At 37.9% G+C, this 19064-nt stretch overlaps 1 protein-coding gene across 1 annotated transcript; it reads left to right on the forward strand.

Moving 5' to 3' along the window:
- Positions 1-13: 13 nt before the first annotated feature.
- Positions 14-18519, forward strand: LOC125234191 (A-kinase anchor protein 17A). Its single transcript, XM_048140399.1, has 10 exons — positions 14-45; positions 444-1106; positions 1308-1515; positions 2256-2394; positions 3273-3425; positions 3822-3902; positions 6402-6543; positions 10695-10823; positions 16850-16951; positions 17718-18519. Exons 1-10 carry the CDS (start codon positions 14-16, stop codon positions 17923-17925), a joined length of 1857 nt encoding a protein of 618 aa, XP_047996356.1. The 3' UTR covers positions 17926-18519.
- The last annotated feature ends 545 nt before the right edge of the window (positions 18520-19064 follow it).

The raw sequence follows: 19064 nt of genomic DNA on the forward strand, positions 1-19064 counted from the left end.
TCAATAAAACAAAATGGCAGCACTTTGCGTTCCATTACTAACAACGTAAACCATACGTCACCTTTTTTATGACAAATAATACTTAAACAAATACAAATAATGGTAAAATAATACTAAATAATGCTTGTTTATAATTAAATTACTATAAAAAACACCATTTTTAAATTTAAAAACCAATAAAAAACGTACCAATATATCCAAAAATACACCATCAACGTAAAACGAAACGTACAGGACTATTTTCACGTTCGAGATAGGAAATTACCACGCACAGATTAGCAGAAATGGAGTGTTAATTTGAGATTTGTATAGAAACTTTAAAAAATTATATTTCAAAAACTATAACTTTTCTCGCCCTGAAACTTTCACAAAACGCTTTCTTTTCACAAGAACTATCTACAAAAAAAAAATGAACTTCTAAATCGTGGGTCCAAGTACTAAAGACTAGCCCTCGAGCGGGTGCTCGCGAAACTCGAAGATCGAATAGTGCAGTTAAATGACTTCCCGGAGCCGCTCAAAGTGAAAGTGTCCGAGGCAAAATCAGATTTCCCCAGTCGTCACTCATGGGATTCGTTTTTTCGTGATGCCACTGACATGGATGAGATGAAGCCCGGTGAACGGCCAGACACCATACACATTTGTAATCTACCAATCCGTTGGTTTGTTCATGATCGGGACAGGGATTCTGATGCGCCACCATCAGAACATGTCTTAAAAAAAGCTTTTGAAAAGTTTGGTAACATAAGACAAATTGACATCCCCATAGCCGACCCATATCGTCTTCAAATGAAGTCTACTATGCGGGGGATCACAACACCACCCCCAGATCAAGCATTATATTTTGAGGCATATATTCAGTTTCACGAATATGTTGGTTTTGTCCGCTGCATGGATGCGCTCCGTGGTCGGAAGTTGCTAAGAAAGAAGGATGACATAGCTGAATGGTGTGGCATTAAAGTTGATTTTGATAAGACTAAGCACATGACAGATGCAGCAGTGAAACGGAGGGCCATTGTGAGGGAACGTCTCTCCTCTCGACAGAGGGCTAAGGAAGATGAGGAGAGGGCTGAAAAAGAGAAGGTTGCTAAGAGGGAAGCTAAAGAAAGGTGAGATAATTACATTCTTATCATTTCAGGGTTTTGGGTGTGGTGAACTTTTTATTTTAGCAGATATTGACATTTCTAATCACATGTTGAGCTTATTCATTCCACTAAAACTAGTATTTATTACACAAAACTTTCCTCCATACATACCATCTATTCCAGACAAAAAGAAACCGTCTCACGTATAATTTTTCACTCTTTAAGACAAAAATACGAGCGAGGAGAGCGGGAAAAACTAGAGAAGATGCGAGAACGTGAAGAAAGAAGGAAAAAGAAGCAGTTAGCAAAGCTCATGCAGCGGGAGGATGTCGACCTCAACGGGAAAGTTGCAGAAGAGAGGAAGAAGTTGCTGGAAGCCCAAAAGAAAATACAGGCTATGCGGCTGATTGAGGAATTATTTAATAGAATTGAGGTGAGTAATATATTGAAATTCTATGGTTGCAATTTCTGTTGCTAGAAATATTATATTTTGTATTATAAAACCTCTTATACACTCTTTTACCAAAAACACTTTTTGGTATGTATTATAACTCACAGTTTCGGGGTCCAAGCACATGTGCTGGTCCAGGTTCACGTTGACAGACTGGTTTTCACAACTACCTCACTTTGTACACAAATGTCAAACCCTACCCTCATTGTCCATACATAACAGTATGTTTCCCAACCTAAAAATGGTTACAGTACAGCCTTTAGGCCCTATAATTTTAGCAAGCTAGACATTAAGTTACCCCTCAATCCTACTAGGGTTAATAAACCTAAATATCAACAAACCCGTAGGGTGACCCTACTCCGGGCATTTTTTTTTCAAAGTTGTCCACCCCACTTTTTTTGTAACATGGGTATTTTTTACGTGATTAATACTCAGAATCGCGAGCTCTTTCGATCCTGATAGCAGAAAAAAAATTTACATACATTTTTTTGAACCTTCCATTCCGTTACCGTTACAAAATGTATGAAAAAATGGTAACGGAATTTGAAAAAAACCTTGGGACACTTTTTTTCTCCTATTAGAATCGAAAGAGCTCGCGATTCTGAGTGGAATCCACATAAAAATTTCCAAATCCAAAAAAAAAGTTGGATGGACAACTTTGACAAAAATGGCCCACCTCACATGATAATTATTCATAAAACAACTAACTAAAAACTTTTCAGCTCCGGCCAGACTTGCAAATGAACGGTCGTTCGGCGCCCGGCGAACGTGCCGCACGGGCTCGCGTTGTAGACCGCTGCAAACGTCGCTGTGAGGAGGCGCTGCAAGCTGCCAGGGACCGCTTCCAGCAGGCTTTGGATGGTCAGAATACTTAGTATCTATATGAGTGACAGAGACAGCACTAGTGTTCTTGTTGTAATGACTACATAGGCTGAATAAGATCGTTCGGCGCCTGGCGAGCGCGCCGCCCGAGTTCGCGTTGTGGACCGCTGCAAACGTCGCTGTGAGGAGGCGCTGCAAGCTGCCAGGGGCCGCTTCTAGCAGGCTTTGGATGATCAGTATTCTTAGTATCTATATGTGTGACAGAGACGGCGCTAGTGTTCTTGTTCTAATGACTACATAGGCTGAATAAGGTCGTTCGGCGCCTGGCGAGCGCGCCGCCCGAGATCGAGTTGTAGACCGGTGCAGGCGTCGCTGTGAGGAGGCGCTGCAAGCTGCCAGGTACCGCTTCCAGCAGGCTTTGGATGATCAGTATACTTAGTATCTATATGTGTGACAGAGACGGCGCTAGTGTTCTTGTTCTAATGACTACATAGGCTGAATAAGGTCGTTCGGCGCCTGGCGAGCGCGCCGCCCGAGATCGAGTTGTAGACCGGTGCAGGCGTCGCTGCAAGCTGCTAGGGACCGTTTCCAATTTCCAACAGGCTTTGGATGGTCAGTATACTCAGTATTCATCACTAGTGCTGGGATTTATTACTAACTAGCAACCCGCCCCGGCTATACTGCCCTCCTAAGGCCGAAAAGCGCTATCTCAAACAAAAACCCACAGCTAATTTATACTTAAGTATCTATAGCTGGCAGTTCCATTTTCAAAATCATTTGGTTTTGAGATAGCGCCACTCGCTTAGCGGGGCAGTATACGCATCATAAAAATCGTAAAAGATCTAGTAGTCACATGCCATCGCGGATTTTTTGTAGACCTATGAATGTTATAATTGAGATATATTGTATGTTCCCAGGTCGCATAGTTATCCGCACAGCGCTGGAAACGAAAAAGCCTCGTCGTTCGTTGTCGCCATCCTCGGTATCTTCAGACGAGCGACCGCGGCGCGGCGTCAAGTTAGAAAAGTTGACGACACCTGAAAGAGAGATGGAGTACAATAAGGCTGCCAGTGAGTTTATAAATTTTATTAAAAGTTTGAATAGTTATCGACCCCTCTGTCTTTCTATAAAGTGATTCTAACATCTTTAATTTTTATAAAACGATGAGGAGATTTTGCGACAATCGGTCGGTGAGGGTGTTACTTGACTCCCTATAAATTGGTATTATATATTATACACATTCGAATTACTGCACGGAGACGGCGAGCAGGGGTGCTATCGCGATCAGCCGAACACCTAGGATCACAAATTAGAGCATCTTTCTCATTTACTCTAATCAAGGCGTAATTAATGTGACAGAGAGAGAGAGAGAGAGATATGTCCATAATTTATCAACCTCGGAGTTCCCGGTGGCCCTCGTATCCAAAAGATTGAGTGACATATATTCACCTTATCTTTGTTTGCAGGTATGTACGGTATGGCGCACCCGTACGGCTTCGGGTACCCGTTTGCCGCCGTCCCGCCGCCAGGATACCCGTTCCCTCAGAGTATGAGTATCATTACATCACTACTATTACACACATATATCATTTTGTCAACCAATTTATCTGTAGGAAAAGGCGCGATATTCAAAATCACTCATTTTGCTACAATCTACTGACAAATTGACTTGTGAGACTTTAAACCACTCACATGTACAAGATGAAAGAATTGATTGGGCTCTTCTGGTAAGGGCCCAGTACATTCTTCTGCGCTGGTTATTTGTAAACACCTGTACAGTGGGCCAAGAAAGTAGTCTACCAGTTTTGACAAAAGTTTCTGCGAGCTCTTATGATCGCTAAGGTTGACGACACATGGCATGCCATAAATATCATCAAAGACATATATAACTCCGTATAGACAGATAAAGTCTAAGAAAAAAACGTACCTCAGTACCATACAGAAAAAGGTACGGTGACCTAGATGGCATTACACCTTTGGGGTAAGCTCAGCTAGATGGCGCTAATATTAATATTTGACATTTTAAAACATATCAAGCTAAGAATATGGGCCAAATTGTCAAAACTGAGGTTCAAAAGTTTTAAGCCTGTGTCAAGAGATGGCAGTCTATGCACTGTGGTTACACATTTTACTTCGACAGTAACTCTCTATAATACTCGATCCTCTTTGATATCATATATCTTAATGATTCACACTAGGTATAGTATAGGTATATCAATGTAAATATATATGTATGTTTATTTTTATTACGTATATATGTAAGTTTATCTTGAATATGTATAGTTTAATATTCATCTATCCATAGTTTAGGTTACAGTTTCCTTTTCCTTCTTTTTATTAAGACACTGCACCTACTTAATCTTTCTGGTTTAGCCCATTGGTTGACTGGTAGAGAATGCCTTGAGGCATTAAGTCCGCCATTTGTACCTTATTTTGTTGTGCAATAAAGATTAAATAAATAAATGAATATACCTATAGAGAGAGCAATTGTCATTGACATAATATTATTGCAAGGGGAAATCGACCCTGTTGTCTTATGACGTTCAAACGAACTTCAACCGTAGGGCGGTAAACCACATTTTTGGTCGACTGTACAAAAACGGCTCATGCGATTTCCATAAATGTGTACGACACGCGACATTTTGATTTAGACCATTATTGACCATATTTAAAAATATTTTAAGCGGGTTACTCACGTGTTAAGTCAACTATGCGTCGCGCTCTCGACACGTAAGGGCGGGGTCGCTGCTCTTGAGAAAGATCCTCGGAAATGGATCGAAACATGTCAAACGTTATATCGACTTAACACGTGAGTAACCCGCTTAAAATATTTTTAAATACATTATTGACCACCTTGTTTCTTGGACATATTTTTGCCATACTGTTTTATGTTTAGTGAAAGTCCAGTATTTTACAGTATTCTCATTGCTACAAAAACATGTCCATAAATATTTGGTTTACAGAACAGCACTAAGATAAAAATGCTAATTTTGTCTTCGGTTACCGCGATAGTTACTCGTGAAATAAAACTATGGAAACGGATTATATTAGGGATGAATTGTAAAATCATTATACGCGATATAATCCGTTTCCATAGTATTATTTCATAAAAATGCTACTTTATTATTTTTATCTTTATGCTCGATTCTAATTTTACTAATATTCTTTTTATTTCAGCCACATATAGTGACATCTCTAATTTATTATATTAGGGTTGTCACTATCTGTTGAACAATATCAAATATTTTATTTCCAGGATATAACGATATAACTTAATATAACGATATAATTAATTTTTAGATATTCTTTAATTGTTTTGATGACAGATTGTTTCACAATAGTGTGTTTTATAAGTTACTAGCTTTTGCCCCGCGGCTTCGCTCGCGTTAAATTCGAAAATTGCGGAATGCTCCATAAAAACGTTCACCCCCCATTTTAGAGAAGTGGGGGATTAGAAAGAGACAAAAAGTAGCCTATGTCACTCTCCATCTCTTCAACTATCTCCTCACGTCACTTCGTCGCTCCGTTTTGCCGTAAAAGACGGACAAACAAACAGACACACATCCTTGCCCATTTATAATATTAGTATGGATATAACTATGCATGTGACACGGTCTAAGCAAATTGACCGCCCTTATTCTATGTAAATAAAATAAATAACATCAATTTACTAGTACCATATGGGATGCGACCTTTTTTTTTGACTACTTAAAAATTAACTTTGAATAAGGTTTTTCTCGACCGGTTTGCTAAACCACTTTTTTCTGAAACTACCCTTAAAGTAGGTCACTTTGTATGTTTTTTTTTTCCTATAAACTGATACCTTTTCACTACTGTGCCAAATCTCCTAAAACAGGGAACCTCCTAACTCTTATTCCCCTTTCTATTATTTAGGTAATGTGTGATATGTTGTACCTTGTCCCACGGTCCCGCGCCCCCTTTACAATATTGCTACGCCCGCGTGGGGGCGCGCCCGTTTAAAAAACGCTGTCCTAAAACGTCCCGTATATTACTAGCTACAATGACTAATCTGAACCCTGTTGCAGCGTCCATGTACTACCCGGTGCGGGGCCAGTACTACCCGCCGCCCGACACGTACCGACGGCCGCGCGGGCGCGGACGCGGGCGCGGGCGCGGCGTGCGCATGCCGTACTTCGACGGACCCGACGCCTCGCACCAGTACTACAAGTGAGTCTTATCTTATTACAGGGAGAACCCATACAACCATTTCAGTCGCAAAATCTTCAAATCAGTAACTAACTGTCAAATGTGACATAACGCGTGGTAACGTCGTGCAAACAATGCGACCGTATTGATACAATAACAAAATGTAGTCGTCGTGTGCACTCGTTACGGTAACAAAATGTGTACGAATTTGTGGCTGTCAATGTCACTGTCAGAATGACTTTTAACGACACTTTATTAGTCGACGTTTGCACACATAACGGTAACAACATGTGGACGAATTTGTGGCTGTCATTGTCACTGTCAGAACGGTTTCTGACAGTGACATTGACAGAATTTGTACACACATGTGTAGGTCTGATTACCGAACTGCTCCTAAACCACTGTATCCGCAAATGACAATCTGAAATACGAAGGTTTCTCAAACTGTCTTGTGAAGTTGTGGACTGGTTGCTTTGAATCATTTAAATATGAGCGAATTAAATAATAATAAACGACGACGACCATTTAAGCACTCTTCGACATTTTATAAAAATGTGGGAAAGTTAAGAAAAGTGCAGAATCCATATCCATACTAATATTATAAATGCGAAAGTAACTCTGTCTGTCTGTCTGTCTGTCTGTCTGTCTGTCTGTCTGTCTGTCTGTCTGTCTGTCTGTCTGTCTGTCTGTTACGCTTTCCCGCTTAAACCACGCAGCCGATTTTGATGAAATTTGGAACAGACAATCTTTAGACCCTGAGACAAAACATAGGCTACTTTTTATTTCGAAAAAAAGGGATGAAGGGGTTGAAAAAGAGGTTGAAAGTTTGTATGGGATTTCTTAATTTTAAAAGATAAAACCATGAAACTTTATATTTTAGCACTTGATAAGAAATCATTAAACATATATTTAAAGTCACATACAGGTCGAACGCGATTAATTAACATTATTTTTACCTTTAAAATAAACATGGTGGGAAATAAACATTAACTAAAAGCGGGTAGATTATATTTATTTGTCTACCCCGAACATTTATATAAATTAATATCGGGTAGTTTTGTGTTGTTTACATCTCCGGTGACATTTTGCTGGGACGTTAGTCTTCCGCGACCACGGCCAGTGCAACCTGGCCGAAACGTTGGGAAAAAAGGTAAAAATAAATTTTAAATAATGTTAATTAATCGCGTTCGACCTGTATGTGACTTTAAATATGTGTACAAAGCGCGAGAACTTAAAGTGTTATATCATTAAACATCTTGATAAGGGATAGGGATAGGGATAGCGATAGGGATAGCGATAGGGATAGCGATAGCGATAGCGATAGCGATAGCGATAGCGATAGCGATAGCGATAGGGATAGGGATACGGATACGGATAATATGGGTATCGTTAGAGGGATACGGATAATCGGTCGGCGGTCTCTTACAATCAATGTGCTCTAAGACGATCGTTGTTTGCTTGCTTGAAGATTGATTACGTTTGCGATAAGTATAAGCAAAATGTAAAAAATTGTAAGGGAGAATAGAAAAAAGTACTTTTTACCCACCGATCATAGTGTCGAAATACGGGCTATGTGGGATGTTTATAAAGGTTTCCCCAGCGTATATAGAATTACCTACGCTGTGGTCGATGTGTAATATTTCTACAATCATTGCAAGCAAAAGTATTATGTGCAATCGAAATAATCGCAGATAAATATACCTACAGAGAAACCTAAGGATCCAAATGAAAATCTTAATGAATACTTTTATTACGCGGGCGAAGCCGCGGGTAAAAGCTAGTGATAATACAAATAGATAAGCACTTTAATGTATTAAATATATAATTTTTAATTCTTATTGATAAAAATGAAGTATAGTGTTGCTTTACACAATAAAAGTAGGAATCAAATGAAATAGAGTATTTACTGTGATATTAATAGAATTTCTGTTGCGCAATGATAGTTTTTTTTTTCAGTACAGATGCTGCTTTTTTTAACGCAGTAGTGCGAGCAAATCAAGCAATGATTCATTTCTTGTCTGGTCGAAACTCTTAGCTTAGATTTAGGTACTGAAAATCGTCGTACGATACACGTGCGAAAAGGACATTCACAACTCGTGTCGATTTAAAACACTCCCTTCGTTCGTGTATTAATTTATCGCTACTCGTATCGATTTTCCTCTTTTCCGCACTCGTATCTACAAGTATTTTGTTTGGGTTACAAAAAAACACATTATTTACTCTACTACGTTTTATTTATGTCTCTTTAACATTACAAATTTGTAGACACTTATCTATACAAGAATCTTGACAAAAGAAGTACAGATCGCTGAAATTAATGTTGATAGTAATATTAATGACGACTACTTCAACAAGTGTCAATTGTGAAATGCCGCAAAATACTAGTTGCTCTATAGAAGACCATAATAATATGATCCCCGATCCTTTACAACCCAGCAGCACGGTACGCACGTTACATTTTTTTTTTAATCTTCTTTAGTGAGGGCAACTGAGTACGACGGCATATTTAATTGTTTATAAAGTTTGAGGATACCTGGAAAAAATTAATACAAGAAGCCATTTTGAAAATATAATAAATATTCACTGCTTTCGGTCACGCGTGTACGCTGCGACCATTTGGCGACCGTTTGTCGACCGTTTGGTGACCGTTTGGCGACTGTTTTTTACATGGAATATTACCGTCTTAATCCATATTTTAACAACTTTATTGGTTTTCTAGGCATTATTTTTATTATTTCAGTATAGTATATGCACCGGAGCACTAAAACTTCACCAATCAATATACATAACACGCAAACACCGAGTAGTCAATAATATTATTACTGGTTAAACTGAGGTAAATTGATGGCGCGTTGATAAATTTAGACGTATTTTATGAAATCACTCGAGCAATTTAATTGGCCATGGTAATTAGCCCACATTATATTACAAATGCAAACAATATTTTATCTTTAACAAATTCTTACGCCATTACATTTTAATGTCAAATGATTTTATTTCTTTTTTACTTTGACGTCTCTGACAGTCGCCATTTGAAAAGAATGAAATGAACGAATGATTTTGGGAAAGTAGTCGCCAAACGGTAACAATGTGTGCACGCGTAGTGCACACTTCTGTCACTTCTGTGACCATTTGTGCCTGTTACCAATCGTCCCCATTTGGGTCGCCGCGACTAAACGTCGACCGTACTGCGACTAAGCATTGAGACCCGAAGACCTGTGTGTACACAAAATAGGAGGATTTGCGTAGGAACGGCGACCGATTATGGTTATATGGGAAGTTGGTGCTGTTCCGTTAGATCAGTGGTTCCCAAAGGTATCTTGCCTGCGATCTATCAAATACAAGTTTACAAACCCTTGACTTGACTTGACTGACTTTAAGATCCAGACGTTTTGCTAAAGACGAATTTAGCATTCATGTCTACGTAGCCACTAAGACATAACATGCAATCCAGACATGTCAGCTATATAGTCTTTTAGCGATAAGGTAAATTTGATAGTGACCCCATTTTCGTGAGAACAATCACCAATAAAAATTTTTCTAAGGTAGGTAAATTTTATGTTTTTCCTACTCAGAATCACGAGCCCTTTCGATCTAGGACAAAAAACAAGAGAAAAAAAATGGTCCCCAAATTTTATATTATTTTGCATACTTTCCACTTTGTAACCGCTGTACAAAGTGTTTAAAAAATGGTAACGAAGTGGAAAAATAAATTTGGGACGCTTTTTTCCTCCTAGTAGGATGAAAAGGGTTTGTAATTCTGAGTAGGAAAAACATTAAATTTACCTATTTAAGAAAAAAAGTTTTTGAATCTTTTTTTCGCCAAAATGCCCATCAACAACTCTTTTATATTTACTTGCCCCTGGTTTAAACAGCGTTAAATATATTTTCTTTTACACATATCACTTTCTCCGTAATGTTTATAAAAGGCACGAAATAGCGCTGCCAACTTAGGGTATAAATATACCACCTTAGACAACTGGCGCTAGGGGTACGTTCGGACATGAATAAAATGCAAAAAAATACACAAAAAGCAAAAACTCATTGATTCATAAAAATAGGCATAATGTTCTATTCTCTAGATGTAGATTTAAGTATGAATTAAGTTATTTAATTTTTATGCCTATGGTGTTGGTTTCGCTGGAATGACCCAACTTCTTTTATTTCTACAGATACTTCAAAAAGCTAACAGAGAATGAGCATCGCAACGAGCACGACGACCGCCTCCGCTCCCGGACACGCTCGCGTTCCCGCTCCCGCCGCCGCTCGTACTCGCGGTCAAGGTCACGGTCCAGGTCAAGGTATTACACAACGTTGGATAATTCCTAAACCTAATAGAGAACGATTACGGTTCGTTACATGTTTTATAATACTATGTTTTTAGAATGTCGCAATGTTAAAACGGATTAGAAGTAAAATGTCTAAAAATTACAAAAATACCAATTTTCAGTACTTATATCAAAATGCCAAAATGATATTGGCCTATTACATCCAGTATCCGAAATGTATTAGTTTCATAATAGCTAAAATTAAAAGTGACACTTTCTCAGAATACCTAAAATTTTATTTACAATATGCATTATATTCCTTAGATTGTGTTTTATTATTAACTTTAGTATTAATCTAGTTAATTAATGCTAACTATTTATGAAAAACTGTAAAAATACGGTTTTCATGGATACTGCATTTTAGGCATTGCAAGAAAGTGAAGTTTTGGTTTTATGTTAATTTGACCTTTAGATATTTTGGGAATATGGTAGTTTGAGAGGTAGGTTTAAGTCATTTCAAGTTTTAGACATAGAGACTAATCTGTCTTGGCATTGCGACGTTTTAGGATTAGGGTTAGGATGGTATTATAATGTTCTAACGAACCGTAATCTAGAGAACGAGTATCACGAGGATCGCTTCCATTTCCGCTCCAGCCGCCGCTTGTAACACTCGCGGTCAAAGTCACGCTCCGAGGGTATTTATTAATCAACATTATCCAACGATAGTTAATTTATAAAAGATAACTGAGAATGAGTACAGGAACGGGTGTGACAACCGACATTGCTTACGCTTCCGGTCATGCCACAGGTCGTGTTTATTTACGACATGAAATGTCTAAAAAATTGGCAGTGGCTTCTCAGAATAATGAATGTCTGTTCAATTTAAGTACTTACTGTTATCTTGTTTCTCCCTGCCTATAATATTGTGGGCTAATAACATAAAGCAAGCAGCCTACATAGGTGAATTGATTTTATTATGAAATATCATCGATCTAAACTACCTAGATGCACCATCACGGCTTAGAATGTGTCCGCAGCAAATTGTGCTTGAAAATGTTCTAAGCACAATTGGGCGGTCAGTAGCGCTTCATCCGCCGTGTCGGCAACATGCCTAAGTGCTCCGTAAAAAAGTGCAAAAATAACACCTTATATACGTTAAAAAAGGATGACGTATCGTATTTCAGGTAAGTAATTGTTAATAATTTTATAATGTTATGCATTTGTGGCCAAAATGGCTTCCTAACTTACTAAAAACATTTATTTTCTAGAATAATTGAAGTAAATTCCTTGATTTGGTCTCACGCAGTTTGTCTCTTTCTCTCGCGCTATACTAGTAATGAGCGGACGGCGACAAAAGATGGTTGAAGTGGAACATAGTTAAAAATGGAATGATGGAGTCGCTAATTTATATTTTTTGTAAAAGAAGCCTATTTCATATTAATAATGTATGTATTTATTTATTATTATGGACCAATAAGTCTGAAATAAATGATTTCAATTCAATAACATTAATACATATCTTATAAATTACTTTAATTATAAAAAGAAACAACCCGGGAATAGCAAATTCGTTTTTAAGTAATAAAAAAGGTTTTTATTCCAGATTCCCAAAACAAGACGTTGAAAGGGAAAAATGGCGTAAGATTATAGCTGAGGAGCGGAGAGAAGATTTACCCACACAAATCTTTGAAAGAAATTACGTAGAATAATAAATTAATGTCATCATTCAATTCTTCTTTGTTTTAATAGCTACTTAATTCATATTCTCCAAGTGCACCATCCCTCACACACACGGCACCACATACAATCCCTCAACTGTTTACCTTCACATAATCGCTACACATACACTCACTACACGCACACACACACACACACACGTATGTTATATATATATATATATACATACATACGTTTGTCAAAAATGCCCTTTTTCTAGCACCCTGTATGTTTTTTCCAAAATCTGTAAATGCCATTTTTCATAAATTTGAAATTGATGGATGGTCCCCTTAGACTATTTTCATGTAGGACTACGGGATCTCATACCGGCCTTACTGACCCGCTATCAAAATACACCCTGTATAAGTCCTCATAGTAAAAATTAAAAAAAATTAAATGCACTTTTACTAAGTTTTGAAAATAAAATGAAGTCTTCTTTCAGCAAAATATGCTATCTACGATATTTAAGGTACTTTCCCTCCATGTGGCATCGCCGTGGGACACCCTGTATATACCTCAGTTGACTCTATTTAATAATGCAAACATTGCAAAACGTGGAGATATTGATCAGTTGCAATTTTCCCCCAGTCCAAATTGTCCCGCCGTACCTTATATATTTTTTTGTTTGAGATAATATCAATAAAAATATCATACAGTAAAAACTCATTTTTTTTCGCTTAAAATACGCAAAATCTCGAAAAATGTTATACCAAACGTTTTGTTCCTTAAGAAATTTTCTATCTAATAGGATTTTTTAAAACAGTTTTTCGCAAAAATACCGCAAATTTCCTCATTCTCGCCTTTCATCTCATAGCGCGACTCCCATGATGCCTCTGTCCATCCTCGTTCCCAATGTAAAAATGGCGTTTAGATTGTTGCAGCGCGAACGAAATTAAACTTATGCTGGTTGCAATAAGACGTAGATTTGTTTAAAAATATGCACACCTGCGATCTGCGGTAATAAAATTTTATGGCTTTCGCGATGATCACATTCATTAATGTCATAACCGCCAATTGCTTGCATTTGAAATTGAACTTTAAGTACTAAGAAATAACGTTGTTTTTGTAAAAAATTAAAGTAGTTTTTACTACATTGCGAAGTTTTCGTTTGTCAACTAGACGCACACATTTGCAACTTGGCGATCGGACACTTTTGAGTGTCGAATTTGTAGGTGATAGTGTATCTTGGTAGTTTAGATCGATGTGAAATATAGTTAAGTAAATTTTTGGTTTTGATAATCTACCTAAAAGAATAATTGAGTAAATTATATTTATCTACAGGCATCAAAAGACCACGTTAAGCATTCGTATCCGGGGTGGACAAGATCATAAAAAAAGAAATTAGATTCCTTGCTTCCTCTAGGAATTCGGGGATACCGCATGTATGTTAGCAACAGTTAGATTCTTTGTAGTTTTCGAGGTATTTTAATCGATGTTTAATTTATGTAATCAAAATCATACCACATGTTGAGTCATTCGGGGTAACGGAACGCAGTGGGTAAACGTACGCAGTAGCCCGATCTCCGATAGCGGGGAAAGGGAGCGAGGCGTATGTTGGCAAAATTAGGTGGCGCTTGTGTCGCCGTTTAGGAGCCACGTGCCACTCCGGCGCAAAATTAGTACTCGGTGCCACAGGTCGCCGAACGTCTGAGATGCAATAACTTCGTTCCATATTTGTTCTCGGGAAAAGTGTGTTGTAGTTGAATGGATAATTACCTGGAAGTAAGTTTACTTTCTTTCTATTGTATATTTATTGTACTTATTATGAGATCATATATATTTTCTTTAATGTAACTAACCAGTGTGTTGTGTCAGTTGATTTTATAAATTTCCGGATTGGGGTAAGAGTGCGACTTTAAAAGTACGCAGGCGTACTTTTACCCACGACACGTACTCATGCCCCAACGCGTAGGATAATAACAAAAAGTGGTTTAAAGTTTTTTTTATTATTTCAGAAAAGAGGAGAGGTGAAGTTTGACCATAAGCCTAGACCATCAGGAACCAACAAAAAATGCAATACAACTATTAAAAAGAAACAAAATAAAAAGATTATGAACAAAAAAAGTAAGTTAATAACATATCCCATTTGTGACGAAAAATACCAGGAACCACCAACAGAAGATTGGATCCAATGCTTAATTTGCGAGGACTGGTTTTATAAGAACTGCACTGCTTATGAAAATGGAATATTTCGATGTGATTTTTGCAATGAGTAAAATTTGTAGGTGATCTAAACTAAACTTTTGATCTCAGTTCTCAGTTGAACTTAGATTTAACATAGTGGGTCATCAATCAGCGTTTTTAATTCTATTAATGCGTAAGATGCTGAATATGTTGACAACAAATTATAGTAAATGTTGATTATTGCCAACCTTTATTTTATTCGAGTACCCACCTCCCTAGAAACCTGAATGCGTACGTTTACCCCTTGCGCGTATTTTTACCCTAATGCTTGCGTAATTTTACCCACATATCGGGTCAAGAGGACGCATTGGGTCTTTTTTGCTTTAAACGTATGTACCATGCAAGCTAGTGAACATTGATGGTAAATTTGCCTAATTAATGATAATGTACTTATATTCGACCAACTTTATACTTAAATAAGTCAAATATCTTATTTGGTATATATTTTAGACGGGATACCCCCATTTGCCAGAATTTCATTTGCCATAATTTTATTTGCCATCCTATTCAACAATCATAATATTGTTTCTCATATCATCTTATGCCATAATCATTGTTTACTATATTAATCTAGTGCCAGAAACTTTGTTTCCCATAAAGTCAGTTTCCATAATGTCATTTGTCAGAATCATCGAAATCCGTAATTACCACATTCCATACCATCATTTGTCATACAAATTAGCGTCCAGAAAAGTCAATTTCCATAATGTGCTTTGGCAGAATCGAAAACTACTATAATAGGTACTAGAAGGACTAGACAATGAAACTGCTATCAGAAAGTAGGTTAGGTTAGGTTAGAACTGTGACCCCCTGGAAAATGAAACTGCTATCAGAAAGTAGGTTAGGTTAGGTTAGAACTGTGAACCTCTGGAAAAGGAAACTGCTTGAAAAGTAGATTAGGTTAGGTTAGAACTGTGACCCCCGGAAAATGAAAATACTACCAGACAGTAGGTTAGGTTAGGTTAGAACTGCGACCCCTGGAAAATGAAACTGCTATCAGAAAGTAGGTTAGGTTAGGTTAGAACTGTGACCCCCTGGAGAATGAAACTGCTGGAAAAGTAGGTTAGGTTAGGTTAGAACTGTGACCCCTGGAAAATGAAACTGCTATCAGAAAGTAGGTTAGGTTAGGTAATAATATGGGCAACAATTAATATGGCAATAATTGCTTATGGCGTTTGAATATTCTATGAAACCATATTATTGCACTTAATAATATGGCTAACAAATAGTATGGAATTGTATGATTATGGAAGGTAATATTCGGATAAACAACGAGTATGTCATATGATTTTTATGGTAAACAAATCATTCGGGCAAATGAAATTCAGGCAAGTTAGATTCGGGCAAATGAATATTATGTTAAATGACTGTCGGGCAAACAATAGACAACCATTTTAGACGCCATCAAAAATAAAGTGCGTGCTCTTGACCCGAATGACTCTTTATTGTTTTTTTTTTATATTTTATTTGTTCACTCGTCGTAACGGAAAAAGAGTGTTGTTATTATTATATGTTTGACTACTGGAATTGTTGGACTGTTGGTGTCTGTCTGTAGCACTGTATCTCTGAAACGGGTTTTCTTATCTAGCAATGGTTCGTAAATTACAAAACGTTTTATCGATTTCAATTCAGTGTGTTTTTTGTTTCTGTTTTTACACTGTGTTAATAAATGCAAAAAATCCAGCTTTTTGTAAATTGTGCGTTGTGTAAGTAAGTACCTGCTTAAAAACTATATTACTCGGGCGGTCGAGGTGATGTAGCGGTCTAACACGTCAGCCGCGATAGCTGGAGACCCGGGTTCGATTCCCGGCTTCGCCACCAGTGGGCTTGATCGCTTTTTCTTTACACTGAGAGAAAATACAACCAGTTTTCATGTTCGTTCAACAAGTTTTTTGGTTAAAATAGCGCCTACGTGCTCTTTGGTTCAAACAACAAGCTACTTGTCATTAAAATCGGCAATATATTTGAATCAACAAGTCGATTTTATAAAAACAACCTGATACATATTGTTTTAAAAAACATACGTTTGGCTGATTCAAACGGATAAACCGCAACAAGTCGAACTTGTTAAATTCACAATGCAAATTTCTCTCAGTGTAGAGTATGTTATCTATTTCAGTTTACTTGGTAAACAATTTGACTCTAACATAATATTGTAGATCCCGCTCACGTCGCCGCTCCTACTCGCGGTCAAGGTCAAGGTCACGTAGAAGCAGAAGCAGAAGTAGGAGAAGGAGTAAGAGCAGAAGTCGACGATCAAGGTGAGTTCATGTGCCATCAACATAACTGATCGTCCTATTCAAGGGACACAAATACCGTATTATGACAAGTAAAATAGTTTGTGACTGCCAATGTTACTATTACTAACTAACCCGCAAAATCCTCCTTCGATTACGATAATCATCATTATTTTCGCCTCCAGTCGCTCAGTTTTCGTGTACGCAACTTATCCTGGGCTAGTCTCACCCAGAAGTGTTCGGTGATTTTATGAATTTCCGCCCAACGAGCTAACGGATGCCAGGCGCTTCTTATGTCTGAAAGCGGCCACCAATCCGTTAACATTCTGATCCACCAACCTTAGTGCATTCTATGTCTGGGTTTATGTGTTTAATCTAACATACAATAACATACAATACATACTGTATATGTATTTGGACGCACTCAATGGTGGCAGACGACTGGATCTTTCCGTACACTGTCAATTTTTCAAAACCAGTTTAAGTTAGTTCCTAATAATAATCGTCAAGTGTATACCACGTCTAATTTACATGTACACTTACAAATATTCTTTTCACCACGCCAACTGATAAAGGCTTACTTTGCTATTCAAAAACCGATAGCAAAATTGCATTTTATGCACAAGAGTGCAAAGTAATCTCATACAAATTTTAACTTGATATCTTGAACTGGCTGGTAGAATTTGCCAATAAATGAATATTGGAATCTTTCGCTGACTCAGGTATCAATATTGGCACGTGCGGTTAAACAACAACTTTGCCCCCTTGTAAGACAAATGACTATTTTCAGGTCCCACCACAGTCGCTCCCGCTCTCGTTCCCGGCCGCGCAAGTCGCGCTCGCGCAGCCGCCGCCGCACCAAAACACGCTCCCCCTCCAAACCGCGCTCGCCTAAACCGAAGGAAGCCGCCCCTGACCGACCCAGGTCCAAGAGCTGGTCCTTACCGAGAGACGGCAATGGGAAGGAGTGGTCTAAAAGCCCGAAGAAACAAGACTAGTGAGCAACTGTTAAGAGCAGTTTAAAAGTGATTTTGACATTAGTATAGTATGAACAATTGTTTGCAAAATATTTACATTGGGTAATATTTTTTCTCAAATTGGGAACGAACCGTATTATGGTCTTTCCCAAGTCAAGCTCGCCGTCCAAACAGTGCTCACCCAAATCGAGAGAGAACGCCGCTGATTGACCCTGGTCTGAGAGCTGGTCCTTGCCTAGAGACGGCAATGGGAAGGAGTGGTCTAAAAGCCCGAAGAAGCAAGACTAGTTTAGCTGGGAAGTGATATTGACATTAGTTTAGCCTAAACAATTGATTGCGATGCAGTTTGGGTACCTTCTTCGCAGCGGCTGGCACAGCAAAGCCCCCTCAAAGATTAAACCGACGGAAAACTACGCTCCCTCGATTTGGGTACAATAGCTCTGGTCAGTAGCTAGAGACGGGAAGTGAAAAGTGGTCTAAAAAGCTCGATTAATGATCACAGTAAAGCTAATATATATACAAATGATCAGTTAAGAGAAGTAAATCTAATTGATGCGATGCAGATTCTGATTGCAAAAGGTGTATTAGATGCAGCAAATGTGAAGAGCTTTTTTTTTTGCAAATGATCTGTTTACGTAAAAAGTGATATTGACATTATCATCCATGATTCTATGGAGATGGAGTGGTCTAAAGGCCAAATTCTAAAGTCCATTGGAACAATAATAGCGAAGCAGTTTAAAAGTCAGCTTACCTAATAATGATTAAAATTACAAACTGTTGAAACTGATGTTAAGTTAACTGATGATAAGTTATTTTTGTATGGATGATAATTGCGATTTGCAACAATTGTGGAAGTATAACTTAAGGACAAGAGTTGAAGAGTGATTAGTGATTATTAGCCAAGAACATGAAAGTGGTGAGAAGATGAGATTGTGGATGACTGATAGGAAAGTTGTTGTAAATGGCCAAACATTATTATAATATAAGAACAAATACAATTTTATTTGCAGATTTTTTTTGTTTTATTAGTTACCATTCTTGCTGAACCAACTTTAGTTGTAAAAGGTGCAGTTAGTAAAAAAAAGTCAGTGTTTGCTGTGGATGAACCCTAAAGAAAAGAGCCATACGCATGATACGCAATTTTGTTGGTCATATTTCGG

Source organism: Leguminivora glycinivorella, chromosome 15, assembly GCF_023078275.1.
Source record: "Leguminivora glycinivorella isolate SPB_JAAS2020 chromosome 15, LegGlyc_1.1, whole genome shotgun sequence".
Taxonomy (NCBI): Eukaryota; Metazoa; Arthropoda; class Insecta; order Lepidoptera; family Tortricidae; genus Leguminivora; species Leguminivora glycinivorella.

Bases quoted from the DNA above. Each gene is read 5' to 3' on its own strand.
- LOC125234191 (XM_048140399.1), top strand. From the start codon at position 14: ATGGCAGCACTTTGCGTTCCATTACTAACAAC. The intron at 3,426-3,821 runs GTGAGTTTATAA...CTTTGTTTGCAG, and splicing joins GGAGTACAATAAGGCTGCCA to GTATGTACGGTATGGCGCAC. The intron at 6,544-10,694 runs GTGAGTCTTATC...TTATTTCTACAG, and splicing joins GCCTCGCACCAGTACTACAA to ATACTTCAAAAAGCTAACAG.